This window comes from Actinia tenebrosa, unplaced genomic scaffold (genome assembly GCF_029948245.1).
Source record: "Actinia tenebrosa isolate PJP-AT-01 unplaced genomic scaffold, QUT_ActTen_1.0 PGA_scaffold8__29_contigs__length_14323225, whole genome shotgun sequence".
Taxonomy (NCBI): domain Eukaryota; kingdom Metazoa; phylum Cnidaria; class Anthozoa; order Actiniaria; family Actiniidae; genus Actinia; species Actinia tenebrosa.
In genome coordinates this window covers 8,199,774-8,220,944 of record NW_028292585.1, presented here as the reverse complement: position 1 = coordinate 8,220,944, position 21,171 = coordinate 8,199,774, and the positions used below count along the sequence as shown (strand labels likewise).

Here is a 21,171-nt window from a genome sequence, read left to right as displayed (position 1 = left end):
CTTGAACCATACACTAATCGTTTTAATAATTGTCCGAGGAGGAATTATATCTGTGAACTGACTAGACATAAAGCCTTGTGAAATCTGTGTTCTCTGAGATTGATTTCGGACTGTAGTTGAACCCTTGACGAAACCCTTAAATTTGCTTATTTCTTTCTTATTTACAATGGAGCAATCGTCTGACTTTCTAGTCTGGTCTACTCAGGTCCAGGCCTCTAAAAGCAGTTTTGAGCCGCTTCAAAAGCGAATCGATACCACATGCTATATTATTATCGTTTACTAACTAGTCTTCCCCGCCACTAGTCTTCCCCGCCACTAGTCTCTAGCAGGTAATTTATTCTTTATCTTTCTTACTTATTCGTTAAGAAAACGTCGCTCTATCATTGCTTATATATATGTCATTCTGACAAGGAACATCAAAGGAATTCGAATTTTGGTTTTAGAGATTTTATCTAATGATAGCTTTAATATGTTCATATTGAATATTTTTATCATTATTGTTTTTAATCTCTGATCATCCATAAACGGTCTTACAGCGGCAGCAAAATTGCTACAGGTATTCCAATTTTTTTCTTCCTCCCTCAGTTCTTTAAGTCAAATAACAAATAACATTAGGGCAACCTTATGGCCCGTTTTAAAAGGTCAGGCGTACGGGAGAAAGAAAATTAAATGTTATATACATTTCGCTTTCCATTTCTTTAAGGTACTGATCATTGTCATTTAAATAATTCTAAATATTTTGATTCTTTTGTGTGTTGAGAATCACTAATCTGTCATCATTTTCCTATTGTTAACCCAAGTTTTGGCTGGTACCAGTTGGACGTCATCTTACTAGGTAACCAGGCAACATTGTAGGTCCCTTCAAGAGGACTGAGTAATATAACTTTGGCATTATAATCCTATCATGATACTCTCTTCTGTGCCTCTAAAGGCCTCCGTATGCTGATTTGTCTGCACATAAAGGTAAGACTTGAGCCTAATAATGTATTTTCATCGATAGATTTGAGGTAAGGTGTTTATCAGTTCAATGTTCAATTGAATATTATCAATCCTTGGATGCCAGGTTTCAAACAAATGTATAACTGTACTTTCTATCACCCTTTTAGTCAAATGCCGCGGCTGTGTTTACCTATTTATGACAGCAGAAAACAGTTCGCGGGTCTAAACTTTGTGAATTGCCTTGCAGTGGTCATCAAACTTGGATAAGCACTGATCCACTAAATAAAAGGCTTTGAGCGACTGGCCTCAGATGATAACTCCAGTGGATTACATATAACAAAAACGGAATAATCATACGTTAAAATGGGAGTCCTTGTACTTGATACCTAGACTATTTCTAAATCTTTTTTTTTTTTTTTTTCAAGTTTAAGACACATAAAATGAGATGCCGAGAGCTGAGGTTACTTCTGCGAATAGAGGACGCCATGTTTACGTCCTCAAGAAAAGACTTTACAAAACCGGTTTCCTCGTATTAATTACCATAAGCTTTATCTACACCTGGTTGACATGGGAGCCATGGTCACTATGGCAACAAGAAACTACTGTGGTTACTTTAAAAGAGGACTGGGCGTTGGATTTGGCTGATAAGGATGCGATCAACAAAAGAGCGTTCGAGTTTCATTGGTGTCGCATGCAAAGATCAAGACTTGACTGGAAAGGAATTATGGCGCCGTGTTCTGGAAACACACATTGGGGAAAGGTTCCTCCACACTGGAGAGACAACCCTGTTACAGACCCTGAAACAAGCTACCTCTTTAAGTGGGACATCAACCCTGCTGGAGGATTCAGCCGATTTTTTATCCAATCACAGACGTCGGAAGGAATTCCGAAGCTGATTGGTGGAGATGCCTGGCGAGTGCATCTGATAGGACCAGCGTACATTGCACCTACTGTTATTGATCATAGAAACGGTTCATATGAAGTTTTGTTTCTTCCTATGGAGCATGGAGTATATCGGGCTGAGATTATGTTGGATTATTCTCTGTGCAATGGACTGAGGGATCCTCCTGTTGATTGGTTTATCAAAGGTACACTATATATCTATCCATGTATCTTCTAAATAGCCATATATAAGTAACCTGGGGCGCATGGAAAAGTGGTCATGTAAAAGAAGATTAACTGTAAGGGGTTAGAAGTGAGGAGCCTTCAAAAAGAGGGTTGATTATTACAAGAGTGCTCATTTCGTTTTAAATTTTAGGCAATGCACAAGGTAAAGGTCAGCGGTATCCTGAAGTAGACAAAAACCGAGATTATCTACTTGCTCAGTTGTGGGGGAACACTACCCCAGTGGATATTACAATACCACCCCCAGAAGAAGGTATGAACAGTGCTATAGGGAATGATATCTTTCTCAATTGTGGGGAAACAGAACCCAAGTTATTACTATGACACCCCAAAGAAGATATGACAATGCTATAGGGAATAATATCTTTCTCAATTGTGGGGAAACAGCACCCCAGTTATTGTTTGACACCCCCAAAAGAAGGTATGAACAGTGCTATAGGTAATGATTTCTTTTTCGTATGGAAAAGTTTGGAATTCGGCATTGACTGTATCAATGTTTTCTGTAGGTGCTAATACAATGATTAAACAAAGTATCCTAGCCAGTGAAGCCAAGTGTAACATTGGTTGTAACTTATTATGGGATGGATTTGGTAGATGGATCGGAAGCACATGGCAGCCTTACATTACGAGTAAGTATGGTAATTCTTGCAGACTAGAGGGGTTAAATGGTCGGAATACAACAAGTTCATGCTCGCTTGTTTTGTCTTTATACATCCCAGCAATCCCTTCCTTCCACCCCCTCACAGCTGTCTCAATAACGCGATGACAATACTGATCAAAACTATTTAACTTTTATTAACTAATTACAGATGTGCCCCCATTCCGCAGCCCTCGCTTCAGGCAAGGTACCTTCTGTTCCTATGGCGACTCGGTCAGCGATTTTTTTGCGATGTCGCTCAGATACCGCAAAATTTGTCGAGGCGTCTTTAGATACTGCATTGGAAAATACAACTGGATTTATCCTATCGTGAACTACACCATCGACAAGACCAAAACTGATGACTTGGACTTTGATGTGGAGAGAATTTTGGATTCCGTGCGTGAGGTGCTTAGAAACGATACTGTGATGAACCACGAGAGCGTATTTCTCATCAATTGTGGACTTCATTACGTTGAAAGTGTGAATTTTACGAGCTATCAACAGTTAATTAACGGATTAATAAAAGTCTTCAAAGAAACATATCTGGATCGCTCGACCAATCGTATTAGGCCTTTCTACGAAGGGCGTATCATTTGGAAAACCACGACTGCAATTAACAAGCAAAGAGCGACGAACATTCAACTGGGTCGTCGTCGTTTCTTGACATTTCAGGTAATAACTACCTTGGTGTTTAAGATATAGTTGCATATATTACTAAAGGCAATCTTGCCGCGCTAATTACCATAAGCTAAGGCGAGTTCTACACGTTTTATTAGCCGTTTGACCTCTTCCTACGGCGCCGTGATCAAGGTCCGATGAGGTGTAAACCCCAGTAGCGATGGTTTAGCTGAATATATCAAGGATATGTGGTAAAGGGACGGAATCGTTTGGTTGGACATGACCATATATTCTCTTCTCTTCTCTTCTCTTCTCTTCTCTTCTCTTCTCTTCTCTTGTTATCCTATCATCCAATAAATAACTCAGTCAACATAACAAGATTATAAATATGTGGGATTCAATGTCTAACGATCCTTACTTGGAACACGTTTAGACTTGCATGTATTCTGACCAAACATTCTTAGGCATAAACGTAGCACCGGGTGTTCAGTTTGCACCATATTAATCACTGTCTTCTGCATTGTTTCAGCGTGTTTTACTATACAATGCCTATGCTTCGTGGGCCATGTGTAAAGCAGGAATCTTTATCCTCGATGTCTATCCAATATCTGATTCTTACCCGTGGGGGACTGGTACTCATGGTAGTCGGATACCGGCGCCTAACGACGTAGTACATTACAGCAACCTTGCCTTCAAGCCAGCAGAAGATCTACTAGAAAGCATGTTTGAACCTTAATGAATATCGTACAATCCTAAAATTGATTGTGAACACATGTGGCACCCATTTTGATCAGTAAACAATTATTGGTCAAGTATCTTGATTTATAAAATAAATCAAATAGTACGTACGCTGTGATTGGTTGATAGCCGTATTTGCATGAGGGTATGTAAACACAGTTGTGACGTCATACATTTCGTGTTTTCCCGGTACAAGTTCAAAAATTTACAGTTTTTTTCAAGGAAAAAAACGCCCCCAAAAATGTATTTTGAAGACGAAGTTCCAAATTTTGACATGTGTCAGGGCCACAGGCATAACCCTATGGTGTCATGCAGGTGTTTCTGATTGTAATATCGATCATGACAATCTCTTGTTGGTCACCGTAACGAGAATTCCCTCAGGAGCTACAACACACGTCCTTCGTCAGGACAGCCTCGGTTGTTCAGCGAAGTGCTTTCTTATGATTTAAATGCACTGTCCGATAAGGAATACAAGTATTTCAAGGAAACAGTCAGCAGCTTCAAACTCTTTCCAGCGATAGCTCTTCAACTCCACAAAATATTTTCTCGAGGCAAGATGAAACAATCGACTTCGCTGCCGTGTTTTCTGGCTGTCAAATTGAGCAAAACCACGTTTCTTTCAACTGAGAATTCCAGTCACAGTGACACTCAGTTATCTACTTTTGATCACTTTCGTAAAGATAATCAATTCTGAAATCTTTTATTAATATTTCTATTCAATCTTTGGACATTTCTTTGTATTTGTTTTAAAGTTTTAGAATGATAAATATTTATAATAGCTATAGCGATTCTTTCTCGCTTCACATTTGCCTCCTTGGCGTTTATTACACGAAATTTGATTGGCTAACGATCGAAGTTCGTGATGTATGGAGAATTTGTATTTTCATATGAGAATCAAATTCAAATAGAGATTTATTTTCTTGCAAGTGGTAGTGTTTTCCCTTAGTATTTATTTTATAAAAGCAATAGAAAACATTTTTCTCTGTGTTTACATAGCCTGATAGCAACACTCGGGGGGTTGGGAGAATTCTCGACAGTTATGCAAACCCTCGACTACGTCTCGGGTGTGCATAACTGTCTCGAATTCTCCCAACCTCCCCTCGTGTTGCTATCAGGCTATGTAAACACGGAAAAAGTTTTCTATTGCTTAAATAGTAAATTATCAAGACCATGAAAGCCGTATTGATGGTTTTCAACCATTCCCAAGAGAATTAAATAACAAAAGACACGGCGGCCATGTTGGAGTATATAAAAAAAGAATTCATTGAAAAGTTCCTCCAACATGGCTGCCGTGAAAACCATCAATTATCTGCCGAAGCTGTAGGCAGAGCTGAGGGGGATAAAATAGCCGAGTTCTTGATAATTCACGATATCATGTTAAAACCGAACTCGATAATTGTTTTATTATACATTTTGTAAACTAAGAATAAGGATTTTGATTCTGCTTTCGTAAAAAAAAGCAAACGCATCTCCTTCGTGACCATGAGTGACTGCAGAAAAAACTACAAATAATATATTTATCAGGTCATGTTCACATGATACCGGGGATTGGCTAAGGGCTCTTGACCAATACCGTAGGCCAGAGAACTGTATATTGCTTAAAGCCGACGTGCGAGGCCATAACTAACAGACATTTTGAAGTTGAAGGGCGTACAATAGAATTGTTTTAGAAAATGCTTCTCGGATGGGTGAAATACAATAGTGCCGTGTGTAAAATTGGCCAAAACAATAACGAGTTAAACCCCTGTCGGAATATGAAAGCGTGCAATTGTAATTTGAATATAGTTAGATATTCAGAATCGTTTAGTTTCAAGTTTACACTCATTCAGTGGAAACGATGGCTAGCAGTGACGATGAGCTTTTTTATCATTAGAAATACGCTCAACAACGTTTTGTTATTGAGCTTTGATATTATAGCGATTTATTTGCCGATTTTGAGCCGTTAGGGGGTAAACGAGAGAAAAACCGTGGCGTACTGCTGCTGTACTCGGTAAAAGAAATAAAGATCAGAAGGAGCAAAATGGAGTACAGCTTGGAGATACATGATAAGTACTTTTTCGGCTTTATTGCATTGAATTTAAATTCATGTCAGCTAGTTTAATTTTATATTACGCATAGCTAAGTTATTTCTAACTTAGTACATTTAGTATTTGGTATGAAAAAGCGGAAATGATGAATTGAATTGAATAGGTCATTATAGAACATTATAAATTATAATATAGCCAAGTAAATCCGCGCGATCTGATTGGTTGAAAGCATGAACCATTTACCCATGGGTTGCACGCTCACGTCAGCTTTTTTTGCTTTTTGTATCTTTTTTCTGACAATTTATCTAGAAGAATAACTGAAAATGACTGAAAAAACTAGCGAAAATACTCATCAATCATTTAGTATAGAATTGTCATTTGATCAGCCTAGTAATAAAACGTCAAGATTTGCATCTTTCAAACAGTGAGCTGGACAAGGTTGTGTCAGAGCGTCACTCCAAAAAGACAAAGCAAACTACAAATCGGTCGGTTTCTATATTCAAAGGGTTTTTAGCAATGATTAAACAAATACAAAAATATTGTTATCGTGTTTTTATTCAACAAAAGTATTTCCAAAGTAATTAACTAAAAATATCACCCTCACCATCTACTTCGCAGCTTCACAACTGCAGTGAAGTCCTTTCTGAATCTCTACATGGGAGTGAAAGCCGACAAAGCATACTACCCAGAGAAAATTAATCCAGTTCAGTCAGTTAGTTTTGATCCGTGTACAAGAAGCTTTCCATTGCTAAGTCATTGTACGATAACAAACTTGAACATCGTCAACCACAACAAAGACAGCCACTGTGTTTTTCATTTGATTTTCTTGGCATTACTGTACTAAGATATGTCAACATTTGAAATGTACTTCTTACAGTTGAAAATCACTTTCTCCGTAGTTTTGGACATTTTTGATTCTGTTGTAAGCTAAATTTTTGCAATTATTTTAGTCATATAAGTCTTCAGTGTAAAGCTGCCATTTTCAAAACGACTGTTTTTCTGTTTTTGGAGCCTTTGTGCTTTTCATTCACGCAAGGTGCATAAGGAGAATTTAGGGCATGATCAACAAATACATTCTATATTTTGTATTCATTTCTTGTTTGTTGACTTGACTATATTATAAAAGCAATGGATCATAAGTAGCTGTGCGTCCATCAAGTTATGGATGCACTTGGGAGGTTGCTTAAGCACTCAAAAAAGCTAGAGTTGCACTCCACTTCGCGTCGTGCAACTCTTACGCTTTTCTTCGCGCTTAGCAACCTCCCGCGTGCATCCATAACTCGATGGATGCACGCTACTTATGATCCATTCCTTAATTCACCGGACTATATATGAGTGGCCATGTGTAGCTTGCAGAACGAGTGGCCGTGCTGTATCGGGTTTACAAACGCGAGGCCGTAGGCCGCAGGCAGCACAGACACGAATTCTGTAAATGGCTTTTATAGCCCTGTGCATTTGTAATGACCAATTCAATTCATTTATTCCCCGCTTTTCCCTGCTGAATATCGAATCCCTCCACGGGCTTTAAATTACTCTATTGTTCAAGCAGGTTTTATAATATATAATTTCCCTATGAAGCACAATGAAAACCAAGTGAATAATTGGAATGCTAAGCTACATTGGCTCCAAACTTGAATGCTAGAAGCTTAGAAATTATGATATTAAGGGACGGACCATTAGATAGTTGATGGGGGGTTGCGTAAATCCCCAAAAGATTGTCGACCAAGCACTTAAACCTCAAAAAAAATATCGTGCAACTTCTTCTGCTAGAAGAAAAATATCTGACTGTACGCAAAAAATAACGTGCAAGGGTTGAGCCAAAAAAATTAATATCATGCATGAACCAAAATTCCTGCAAACCCCACACCACCCCCCCCCCCCTCAATTATCTAACGGTCCATCCCTAATACCTTCATACGTTAATGTTTATTCGGGTAAAATGTCAATGTATTTTATTATACACGAAACCGAATAAAAAAGTCTGTCTGTCTGTCCCTAAGCGCGGATATCATTTCAAGTCAAGGAAGACCGAAAACTAAGAATTATCAAGACATCAATATAAAAACAAAATCTGAAACAAAAAAGGCAGCTTCTTCAAAACACGAGGGTTCAAGAAGGTCAGTACTTGGAGGAACAGTTGAGATATCGAGCACTGCAGACAAAGCGCATTGTTTGTCATCCCTTATTGAAACAGCGTGGATCAGAGTCAGGTTTTATTGGCTGCTTTTGCTTTTCTTCATTTACCATAACAAATACAAGCCGTCGTAAATCTTCAGACATGTCATTTATATACATAGGATAATGTTTGTATTTAGTATGGATAGCGTGGTGGACTCACGTTCGCTGACTTAACTCTAAAATCCGTACCGACTGACGGCTGACTAAACAGTGGGGAAGACAGAAAAAGGCTCCAAAAATCTGTGTAAGTTCTTTTTTTTTTTTTTTTTTTTTTTTTCCAATTCTTTGGAACAATGAGTGTGTAATAGAATTTACTAATTAATAGATAATCGAACAAATAAGAATATTTTAACAAATGAATAAATCATGGATGGATGGATGGATGGATGGATGGATGGATGGATGGATGGATGGATGGATGGATGGATGGATGGGCAAATGAATTGATGCTTAATCATTATAATGAATGAATGAACGACATGATAATGAATCTTCTCAGTTTGCCTTAAATTTCTTTACTATTTCTTTATGTTTGATATGATTGACATGAAAAGATCTAGAATTAGATGACTTGTTCATCAAATGATTTTAGACGCGCTCTTACGTAAAGACGGATAAGCTGCTTTTGCTTGGGGACTTTAAGTGAACTTTTACTAGACTATGATAACAAACCTTTCCAGCTTGAGCGCAATAGAATGTTTTCAAATTTCATACCACGTGTCATGATCTTCTGAGTTGTATCCATATTTATGTGTCTTTTCGTGCACAACCATAAAAAATAATACTCTAGTGAATGACACGTGGCTCAAAATGGGAAAACATTACGCGCAAGCCGAAAATGTCTATCATCGACCTCTCATACAAAATACCGATTCATTCGTATGGAGTATAAAATCAGAGCCATACCGTTTTCACATCAACATACCTTCTCAGTGGGACAGACAGTGTGGAATTTTAAAGAAAATCGAAAAGACCTCATATTATGTATGTCGAGTTCCTAGAGTAATTAAAGATCTTCCACAATAATGCCGCATGGCTAAAAGATGGTTCTTGGAGTGATGGCTTGACTTAAACACAGTTTTAAACCACAATCACTTTTTACTTTACATGTTAATATATTATACGACACCTAGAGATCTTGAAACATAAAAATCGTAGCGATTTTCCACGGACAATGTAATGGCGTGATCATTGATCACGAGTGATCATTGGACTTCATTTTACTTACGAACACATTTTGTCACTGCAGCTCCTTCACCCCCTTCACCCCTTACACCAACGTGTTATGACAAGCCGAAAGAGATTATCAAAAGAAAATAGAAAACCTTCATCTACAAATTACTCTTAAGCGCCATTTATTCTGAAACGCGAAGTTGATCCGTCGCTCTAAAAAAAACTTTATGACTAATGGTGGATAAGAAATACTTAAGCAAGATTTGATAGGGAATTAGAGTATTAGCTGAGATCCGAAGCTTGTGCCACAATCTGACAGAATCGGTAAAACATGAAGTAGGGTGACGCCAGATGACAAACCTCTGCAATCGTCTTATGTTGTGATTGTTTCAACGCAAATTCAAGATTACGTAAAACTGTCAAATTAATTCCATAAATTGTGAATTAAATTACACTCATTTTGCCGTTCAGATGTAAGGATTTTTGTTTTGAGAATTTAGCGATAATATTTACATAACGGGAAGTGTTTTCAGGCTCCAATGGCCAGTAATCTAGGGCAGCCAGCAGCCGAAAATGGAAGCGCATCATAGCAAGTTATTGCGCCTGATCAGTACTCTGTTCCAATGCATTCAGATTGCAAACACCGATGACAAACTCGTCCAATGGATAGTCGAAATATTCGTTCCCACCTAATCTTTATCTTTCCTCGCATTCAACATGTCTCTCTATACTTTGTATGATTAAATCCAATATGTGGATTAAAGAGCTCTTTTCTGATAGGCCCTTTCTCACTGACCACTTTATTGCTCTTCCTAATCTGCCCTCGTTCCCACTCCACTTTCTTTCTATTTCTAGTGTACGAGAGTGTAGGGGGGAAACGTTGTTTGGCCCTATCTTGCCCTCAGCTAATCTCCCTTTTCTTCCCTTACTCACCTCTTGAGTAACGAATGGTGTACGTATGATGAAATCAAGTAGCTGAATATCAATTTTCTGACACAGGCATTATGCTAATCAATCAGTAATTCTCAAGCCATCGCTAACGACGACATTATTATCGATAAACTGGGACTGAGCATACTAAAGCTTAGAATACTACATTATCTTATTCATCAACGCACACAGCTATTAGTATTACGTGTATTACGTGTATTATACAAGTATTACGTGGCTTAGACAAAGAATAGGTCTCAACTATTTCAGATAAAGATCAAGTTAATAGAATCAAGACTGTAAAAAGAACTGATTCTGGTTCAAAAGTCAAAGTTCCTATACTGTTTTTTCTTTCAAAGGGACCCTTCTAAAAATTGTCTTGAATGCGAGGCTAACATGAAAATACAAAAGAAATGCAACACATTCCATCGTGAAAAAGTGTGATTTCTTTTATATTTTTGTGTTAACCTCGAAACCATGATACTTTTAAGACGAGTCCATTAAGTACTCAAACTCCGATAAGCGCAAAATCGTTTATAAATGAATTTCTGTACAGCCTTAGGGTTTTTTATATACACTTAGTGTCTCATCGCTTCATTGTTTTGTACACTTTATGATAAACGATTCCTAGGCTTTTTTATAATTGACCGATATTAACGACGCTTTGCAACATCGTTGTCATCTTTTTCTTAACAGGGTATAAGCAGGGTATAGAGATATTTTATTGGCTCGTTCTGCAGGGCTTCACGAACATATTTTAGAATTTTATTTTAAATGCTAAGAGCCCATTAGATACTTGCCATAACTGTCTAAATGGATAAAACTATATAGATTCATTCATGCGATTTGCCAACATCAGAAGCTTAGGATTAATTGAGTAGCCTATTACTATATAGCTGGTGATAAAAATCTGCCTGGATTTTGCTAATTACTTTGTAATACTGAAACTGTTGCTCTTACAGCTGAAGAACAGAGTAATCAAATAATGAATATAAGAAATTGTATTTAACACCTACACAAGAATTACTAAATCACAAGTCCGCCGATAATGAAGGGAGTCTAAATGAATAGCGCAGTTCGTCAGTTGGCTTTCCTTAATGGAAAAAATATATTTGTTAGCACTTCAGGGTATTTTTCGATCTCGTTTGATCAGGGTATACATCGGCTTAAGGTTTTGTGGGTATACTTGAACATTATCTGGAAGGCCGATTACAATCCTTCTGGAAGTAGAAAAAAAGGCGTCTTAGTTCAAAGTAAGCAATCTTTCTTTGTTAGTCAAGAGGTTGATCAGATAGTGAGATATACACGTCGCCCTGTCAGATAAGGAACTGAGAAAATGCTCACGATGTAGGTTATGCTAATAATGGGATGATATTTAATATTAAACTGGAGCAAGTTTTAGGCTCCTCATTAGACGAGAAAGGAACAGAAGACACCACTAAAAAGCGACAACAGGTACGACTCATTCGCATCACAATTAAGTCCAAGACAGAATTAAGGCATATGTTGAATTACAGCAGGTCAGGAGAATTCTGTACTTTTTTTTCCTTTTTTTATTTTTTATTTTATTTTTTTTAGAATTCTGTACTTTGTAATTGAGATTCAGGTACATTGCAGTGGTGCGTTGATCGATATGTCGCATTAATTGACCTTCAGTTCTTAGAAACATTGTTACCACAGAAACAACGCACTTCGACTTTAGAAACGACATCATGATTTTTTAAATACAATAGTCCTGTACGTCTTCAGTTTTGTCTACCTACCAACAGAGATAGAGATATTTCATACGTGACAAATTCAAGTAAATTATCGATTTTTATCAGCTGTTAACTGGGAAAACAGGCAATATATTTTACCTAGGAACTGTAAGGAGTGGTTGCCCAATCCTTCAGCATTCTCCCGAGCCAGGTGCTCGTGTTAAAGCCGGTTCGGAGGTGCGCCTTTTACTCCCTTAAAGATATAACTTCGTTTGTTTTATGGCTCTTAGCACTTGTACTTCCTTGTTCTAGTTTATAAACGTTATTCGTTATGTTTGTTCGAATTGTTTTCAACATCTCTAAGAATAACACACTCATTATGAATTGTATAAGATAAGTCTTAGTCACAACAAAACCATGTAAAGCTAAATAATCTGATTATTCAACCCATCTATCAGTATATTTTTGTTAATTAATGGTGACTTCCTACTTGACTAAACAAAATACAAAGTAATGATTGATATAATTAGCTTAGTCAGTTGGCATCCCATACCTACCATCGCGCAAAGATATTGAATTCACCTTATCGGTGCTAGCTTTGATTGTGCGGGCAAGAGTACCCCCGGGACATTTTGTACGGAAATTCGAGAACGATGTCCGAACTTTTTGGTGACCGTAACACAATCTAAAACAATTTATACCCCGTGACGGCTAGCGCCGGAATGGTGAATTGACTTGTGTCTTGATATTGGTAAACATATTAGCCTCTGACATTGTGGTGGACACAAAACAGTAAAAGTCTACCTACAGATAAGGTATCCAGATGCGTCTGACCCCGAGTCCATATTTTTTACCACGGTCCATATGTTCTACGTCCGGTCCATGTTTTCTCGGGTCCAGTCCAGTCCATGTTTTAGACCATGCCAAATATTAATTGAATTTCAAGATATTTGACTCGAGCCTTCTGTATTTCCTGATTACTTCAACTTGGATTTAGCACTTAGACTACTTGTCTCAGCATGCTTAGTGTTGAATAACATTGTTACAGACACAAAATGATCAACCAAGAACTCTTATATGCTCAGGTTTCAGCGATCATCCATTGATAAAAGATGGAATGTGTTTGTTGTTGTTGTTTTTTTTTTGTCTGTTTGTTTGTTTCTCAATGAATCCATTATTGGGATCCCATTATTGAAAGGATGAGATTCAATGATCAGAGAAGTGAGTAAGTTTTTTGTATTTTTTTTTTTTTTTTTTTTTTTTTTAATTAAATTGTAACATGAACACTTTACAATCGACATATGTATTGAGTTGTTTTTTTTTTTTTTCTACTTTAGATAATAGCCTAGTTAGTTCGGGTTCAAAGGATCAAAACAACTTGAATTCTTGTTCATTTTCTTACTAATGTTCAACAACAACCTTATGCAGAGGCTTGTATGGTTTCACTAGATACAGACACGTTTACATTTGAAGAACCTAAGTCTTAGAGCTTGACTCTTTTTAGAGTCACCCTGTGGTATCCCATCAAAACAATTATACAAACGTTGTTAAACGGGATCTGGATAGACTCTCTTTACAAGTAACTAAAGAGACAACATAGGCACTCAGACGAAGCCACGGGTAAATATGGCTCAGCATATTTAAGCCAAAGGCAGTTGTGTAGGTGGCTTCGCTTGCTATATACTGCCTGGATAGAGAGTGAGCTCTGCAAGGTGAGCAAACATTCATACGTGTTATTGTTTTTTTCCCCTTATTGATTTGGCTACATGTAAAAATGTTCGATTTTGCGATTTTTTTAATCATGTTTAAAGACTACTGCAATAGGATTCTTAATTTTATCACAAAACAATAGCTTCAAGTCGAGGTTGACTTGATGATACAGTAAACGTATAAAAACACATCATCTTCTTGGTCACTCAACCTAATTCGGGAAATATCCATTCCCCCTTGCTCAACGTGTGAATATATTAAGCGTCTAGTAATCTAGTGTTCCAGGATATAGTAACTTAATGTAACTAACGCGATCGAACATGATAGCTACCTAGAGTTTAGGTGATATTCAAGAATAAACAGCAAGTTTATAACTTTCATCTATTCCAGACTATTCAATACACTTCACAATCCAGACTCGAGCAAAATTGAACGATTGCATCTAGTCGAAATCTTTGATTAGATTCTATTGGCTAAATCAATGGAACACAATTGAATCTTCACAACAAAATAGTGCCCAACGAAGATAATCAGAACGTTTATGGTATCAAACATAAAGGAAGTTTTTATTGCCATTTGAATGCTGATCAGTTTGTTGCTCTTCAATCTTTGATCTTCGCGATTGTTTTTCCTTTTTTTTTTTTTTTTTTTTTAATTGTTTGATTTTGTCCCATTATTTGGGATCGAATTCAATCGAATCCTTAGTGTTTTCTGAGTTCAATTTCATTTGATTCCCGAATCAATCTGATAGAATTCGATTCCGAATGTTCGATTAACTACACCTGGTTTTTTACAGAAACACAGCGGTGAAGAACTTCAAAAACATTTGTTTCAACCGATTTAAACAAGACGGTACCGGGAGTTAAGCATCGATTAGTGCTGGATTCAATGTGGGGACTCCCTTGTAAGGTATGTTTTAACGAAGAGTGTACAGCCTTCTTTTAACATATTGTAAACTTGATTGTAAAGCTGATGTCTTCAGGTGGTATATCTAGAGGTCAGTTTACTAAAGTTTATCAAATGAGGTCATTAAGTGTTTTATATTCCAGCGCCTTATTGAAAAAAACAACAACTTTTCATTTAAAAAATAAAGAATCGTATCGCTATAAGATGTCAAATATGACGCCTAAGGTTTAGTCTAGTAGTTTTTCTATAGGATAAAATTTTGAAGGACATCAGCCATACGTTAATATGAGTAAAAGATTTGGTTCAGAATTTGACAGTTTTTGAAAGTGATAATTGTTAATCTGTGATTTTTTTTAGAGCGACTTATTAGGCTCAGGCACACGCAGGCAACGGGTAATGTTTGCAGATTTTCTTATTTTCTGTAGACAAAAATAACTACATTAAAAACGGGAGTAAAAACTAATTAAATGAACCAATTTACGTATTCTAAGTAGTTCAGAATAATATAATAAAGTAGTTGTCAATTCGCAAGTAGAACTTCGTGCGTCACTTCGATAATAAACACCTCGATTCCAAGGATTCTTATCACGCTAATTCCAGCTTAAAATATCACTTCAGTATAAGAGTAGCAGTGAAGAACTTAGGACCAAGTGTTTTCCGAATACGTCGGCCAGAATTTGCTTTTAGCTAACTAAAAACAACACAGCCTTAGCTGTAAAGACATAATGGATGGATAAAGTGTGACTTACACTTGGTTTTTTGGCAGGAGTGACTCTTCCTTGTCCAGTGCCATTTTGAGGCATCTCCGGTAGACCAGCTTTTGATTTGATCTGAAATGCATGGGTTTAGGCGATAACTAGCCATAATTGCTAACATCAAAAAATATAAGACGTCGTCCGTAGTCTATTACTGAGGGTATGAACGTTTACTGAATTTGAAGTTGGAGCTTCAGAGAGAAGGTGAATATTATTCTTTTTTATTACGTTTAGAATATTAGATAAAGAGAGGGTTTGTAAACCTCTTTCTCCTCCTCCTCCTCCTCCTCCTTCTTCTTCTTCTTCTTCTTCTTTTTCTTCTTCTTCTTCTTCTTCTTAGGGTTTCTTTGGGGGGAGGGGGGTTAAGAAGCAAGGCCACATAGATATAATTTCTTCTTCACCTCACCCCAAGTAAACACCATGCTTTTTATTTGAGTCAGCTGATTTTTCTTTTTTAATCTAGACCCCCAGACAGATTACTTAGTCATTGAAAAAGGCCAAATTTAAAATGTTTGCAATGCTTTAAATGCTTTCCATTAAACTTAACTTGGATACTAATCTTGCAGTGTCATATAATATCTTACTTTCTGCCATAATAATGGTAATGACAGAGACATCCTATAGAATTGGCCAATAGCCTGAAAGAAGGTATTGTTTTCTTTTAGGTCCATAAAAACTGCCTTTTGCTGAAGTGGATATATCTTGTCCATTACCACCTTATTCTTTATTCACGATTATATTGCTAGATTATATTAATACATATTCTGCTTTTTAAAGTGGAAGATAAAACAAGAATAAGCTAAAGACCTTAGGTGATGGTTATATAATGATAGAGTACGCAATACAAAAATGTTCGGGTCATCTTTGCTTTGTTGCTTTGAGATTCATTTTGAGAGAAAGAAAAATAAATTTTTACCATGAGAGCCATTAATGTTAAGTGCCACGATTTCAGTGCCAGATCAATTTACAAATTCTTTTTTTCTTTGAGCGTTCAATGTCTTGTGATCCTTTGTTGGTGGTGGTTGTAGTAGGCTGTATTTATTCTCACGGTTTACAGCTCAAGTGCATCTCTTGAATATTATTATTTCGGTGCTCTTTATTTGGGAGCAATTAGTGCTTTCCCAGATCTGATAATATGTCACTCCCAAAATTATTTGTATTTATTTGTTTTTATCAGTAGTACTTGAATCTCTTTTAAAACATAGCCACGTGAGCGTGTATTTAAAAATCGATGGTGAACGTTGACGCGATTGAGTAGCCCGCGCTATGCAATAAAGATTTCGTCAAAAAAAAAGAAATTAATTTTTTCTCTATAAACAAAGATTTAGTTATAACCTCCCGCGTGCACCCAAAACTCGATGGTGCACCCAAAACTTAATCCTTTATGCGATATGCCCTCAGTGAAATATATAGGCAACAAAGGTATTCAACACACTTTCATCCATGGTTTGTTTTTGTCTCCAGGATTTAGTCCATTACAGATACCAAATATCACCATGGTAAACAACGCTTCAAAAAACATGTCGAGGCATGAAGATTCTCCAAATCCACGCATCCATTTTTTTCTTCTTTTTGCAATCTTGCTTACAATAATTACCATTGCGAACAACTCGCTTGTAGTCCTGGCCTACAAAGTCAATAAACGCCTTCGAAATAGAGCGATTCTTATCCTCGTCAGTCTTGCGCTGTCGGATTTTCTTGTTGGTGCTATTTCCATGCCTCTTTGGATCTACATGACCACGTCACATGACCGAATGCCTCTTGGATTGTATTTGTTTTACATGAGTTTTGACATCTTTAGTGCCTTTGCGTCCATATTGCATCTCACGTGGGTCAGTATGGAACGCTTTCTGGCCATCGCGTACCCCCTGCGTCATCGTAAGTTTGGCGACAAGGGGTATCTAGGAATGTTATTGAGCCTGTGGCTTGTGTCTGGACTAGTTGCTGGCCTCTTCCCTGTTCAGTACCACTACAATTGGAACAAAGGGTTTGCTCTTATGGTCTTCATCAATGGATTCATCCTCCCTCTTATCACCCTTACAATTGTCTATACTTCAATTTACAGAATCGTAAACTCGAGTGTGTTCCAAGGGATCCATAACAGAGGAACTCGAAGGTTTCAAGCGGAGAAAAAACTCGCTAAAACAATCATAACACTATGCTTATTATTTTTTATTACTTGGTGTCCATTTTTTATTGTATCACTTCTCGGTACATTCCGGCCTGAGCTACTATCTGCACCGTCGCCGATTTTCATTTGGTACATTACGGTGTTCGTCAAAGGAATGCATTATTCGAACAGCTCCCTTAACACATTTGTTTACGCATTCAGCAGCAACGAAATGAGAAAAACTTTCGTCTCACTTCTTAGATGTAAGAGAAATATTGTGTTCCCAACTCCAACCAAAAATAGACATAGAATTAAAAGAAGGGCTAAAGTATTCCACCTTCAAAACTCCGTTGATTCGGTTTAAAGACAACTTTTCTAATCTATAGAGGAGGGAACCAAAATTGGTGCGCTAAGGGAGTCGAAATCGAAGAGTCCGCTTTTTAGTTAAAACATCCTAAAAGCACGGAAGATAACCAACAAGCAATCCTAAGACTCACATGCGGCACCGGCCGAGATCAGAAATCGATCTACCGGCTCGCGTCGGTGAGATGCGAACGCTCTAGCCGCTACACAACACCCATGGTTTCTCTACTTAGTCTCGTAATAATTAATTTCTTGACTTACAAATTTCATACGAAAAGAAGTTGTTTTTATCAAAGATGACCATCAGGTTCATCAGAAACGACCGGAAGCAGGATCATGTGACTTACCAAATTTAAATCCGACATTAACTGAAATTGGAATGCTGGTTATCTATGCAAGCAACAGGAAGGCAATTTTAATTCAAAATGTAAGTGTTACATTTATACCTTAAAAATTTAACATTTGGTAATCATTAACATAGAAAGTATAATATATATACTATTATATAATATTTGAAATATAAATTGGGCACTAATTGGCTGAGTAACAAATTTATATCTGAGAACAGCCGAGACAAACTCGCGCAAAGTTGTTCAAAAATATTTTATGAAAGCAATATAAAACGGTTGCTTTATGTCATAAATCTCAAGTAGTAGTGTCCTCATCCCTTATGTCAACCAACTCTAGCATCAGTCATCCTACCTTCAAGTCACCCAATCTAGCAGAAGTTATATAGAAATTATATAATATAATTTATAATATAAGTTATATAGAAATTATATTATATAATTTATAATATAAGTTATATAGAAATTATATAATATTTGAAATATAAATTGGGCACTAATTGGCTGAGTAACAAATTTATATCTGAGAACAGCCGAGACAAACTCGCGCAAAGTTGTTCAAAAATATTTTATGAAAGCAATATAAAACGGTTGCTTTATGTCATAAATCTCAAGTAGTAGTGTCCTCATCCCTTATGCCAACCAACTCTAGCATCAGTCATCCTAGCTTCAAGTCACCCAATCTAGCAGAAGGATCATTCTACCTTGATCTCAACAAAACCTAGTTGTAGGGTTACCCTACCTTGATGTCAACCCACCCTAGCAGTAGGGCCATCCTACCTTCATGTCACCCAACCCTAAGAGTAGGGTCACTCTACTTTGATGTCACCCAACCCTAGGAGTAGAGTAACCCTACTTTGATGTCAACCAACCCTAGCAGTAGTGTCACCCTACATTCATGTCACCCAACCCTAGGAGTAGGGTCACTCTACCTTGATGTCACCCAACCCTAGGAGTAGAGTCACCCTACCTTGATGTCAAACAACCCTAGCAGTAGGGTCACCCTACATTCATGTCACCCAACCCTAGGAGTAGGGTCATCCTACCTTGATGTCACCCAACCCTAGGAGTAGGGTCACCCTACCTTGATGTCATGCATCTCTAGTAGTAGATAGGGTCACCCTACCTTCATGTCATGCATCTGTAGTAGTAGGGTCACCCTACCTTCATGTCATGCATCTCTAGTAGTAGATAGGGTCACCCTACCTTCATGTCATGCATCTCTAGTAGTAGGATCACCCTACCTTCATGTCATGCATCTCTAGTAGTAGGGTCACCCTACCTTCATGTCATGCATCTCTAGTAGTAGGGTCACCCTACCTTCATGTCATGCATCTCTAGTAGTAGGGTCACCCCACCTTCATGTAATCCAAGTTAGCAGTAGGGTCACCCTACCATCATGTCATGCATCTATAGTAGTAGGGTCACCCTACTTTCATGTCACCCATATCTAGCATCTCGCGTACCCTAATAAAATTACTCTTTAATGTGTTACGAAGAATGCTTTTGAAAAAGTAAATGTCATGGCCCTAATGCTACGAATTGACATTTTTGGGTTTGTGATGTACACAACACATGGCGGGCTCACGGCTGTAATGCTCGCATGCTTTTCCAAATTGCGCTCCTGTTGAATTCTCCCCCTATTTTTTCAACATGGCCGACGGGAAAGACTCACAAGTCACTAGTTTTCGTGATAGTTTAGCATCATTTGTGTGGCGTAAAAAATTACGTTCGCATACATTGGGAGTTTCATAACAAAAATTTTAAGAGATTTTCTTACTTTAATCTGAATTAAATTCAAACAACACATCTGCGACAAACCAAATATATTATTATTCGTTGCTTTATTAATGAATTGTTTGTTCCTATTTCATACTGATAATTGTGTTTGAAACCAAACAAGCCAACCGCGAATCCTTTGTTTTCTCAATACGCGAGATTTTGTTGTCAAATTAATTTCCTGACATCTTTTTGGGGCTATCTTTAATGATTTTGTTTTATGAATCAATTAAGGGAAATTTAAATCTAAGATTTTAAAAAAAACATACAAAACAAGTCTCGTTGAATCTTATACAATTGTGCATGTGTTGATGTAGAATCTAAATGTAGCAGTCAAAAGAGAGTCAAAAGAGTTTGGTTACGATACCTAAGTAGTTACATCTGTTATATAACGTACTATAACCGATAGAACTATAGCTACACCAACTCAACAAAAAAATATGGTAAGGAATAGAGATAGATCTAAAGCTTGAATCTCGGAATGAAAAAAAAAACCACAATAAATGCTTGAGCACTCTAATATCGTGACATCCCCAAAGCTGGAAAATATTTGCATTGATTTATTTAGATACAAAGTGACAAACATCGGATAGTACTAAGAAAAAACCCTTTGTTGAGGGAGAAGACAAGTAATGTCAACTTTGGTGCCTGAGATGAGGTGATACCTCTCATAGGGGTACCTTCATACATGACAAATATATATATATTACCATAACGTGATATGTTCACACGTCGTTGTACGTACGGCGCTACCATAATGTTTCACATTCTTTTTTTTTATTTTATATATTTTAGTTTGTGTCATTCGCATTGTTTTCAAAGAACTTGAAAAAATAAAGAGAAACACTTGTGTTTGACATGTACAAGTATTCTTTTCTAATCCTACTTTATGGGATTAGAGGGGGATTTCCGGATGATAAAATGTATCAGCAAGTAGTGGGAAAGAGCAGGGAGAAATTTTGATTGCTTATATATATTGAGCAGTTTGAAGAAATATTTCAAAGCCACGAATATCGGACTGGACGGGATTTCAAGTCCGCGCAATTAGTTCTGGAACTAATTGCTCAGACTTGAAATCCCGTCCAGTCCGATATTATATTGGAGGCTTTGAAATGACTTCTCATACTCATTAATTA

General features: G+C 37.2%; 2 protein-coding genes across 4 annotated transcripts in view; both read left to right on the top strand.

Annotated features, from left to right (window-relative positions):
• Positions 1 to 299: 299 nt before the first annotated feature.
• Positions 300 to 4,792, top strand: LOC116300453 (uncharacterized). The gene is made up of 7 exons (XM_031709335.2): positions 300 to 329; positions 801 to 963; positions 1,365 to 2,027; positions 2,198 to 2,317; positions 2,571 to 2,693; positions 2,874 to 3,376; positions 3,852 to 4,792. Exons 3-7 carry the CDS (start codon positions 1,385 to 1,387, stop codon positions 4,056 to 4,058), a joined length of 1,596 nt encoding a protein of 531 aa, XP_031565195.1. The 5' UTR covers positions 300 to 329; positions 801 to 963; positions 1,365 to 1,384; the 3' UTR covers positions 4,059 to 4,792.
• Positions 4,793 to 13,385: 8,593 nt separating this feature from the next.
• Positions 13,386 to 21,171, top strand: part of LOC116300434 (D(1) dopamine receptor) — a 34,308-nt gene continuing 26,522 nt past the window's right edge. The window contains exons 1-3 of one of the 3 annotated variants that reach the window (XR_004197608.2): positions 13,386 to 13,777; positions 14,572 to 14,684; positions 16,901 to 18,336. Coding sequence is in view for 1 of the 3 variants with exons in the window: in XM_031709316.2 (XP_031565176.1) it covers positions 16,933 to 17,910 (978 nt within the window). In the remaining 2 variants the exon portion in view is untranslated. Of the gene's footprint in view, positions 13,778 to 14,571; positions 14,685 to 15,312; positions 15,641 to 16,900; positions 20,839 to 21,171 lie in introns of those variants that run through there. The other 2 variants (XM_031709316.2, XR_004197610.2) reach the window with 2 other exon arrangements.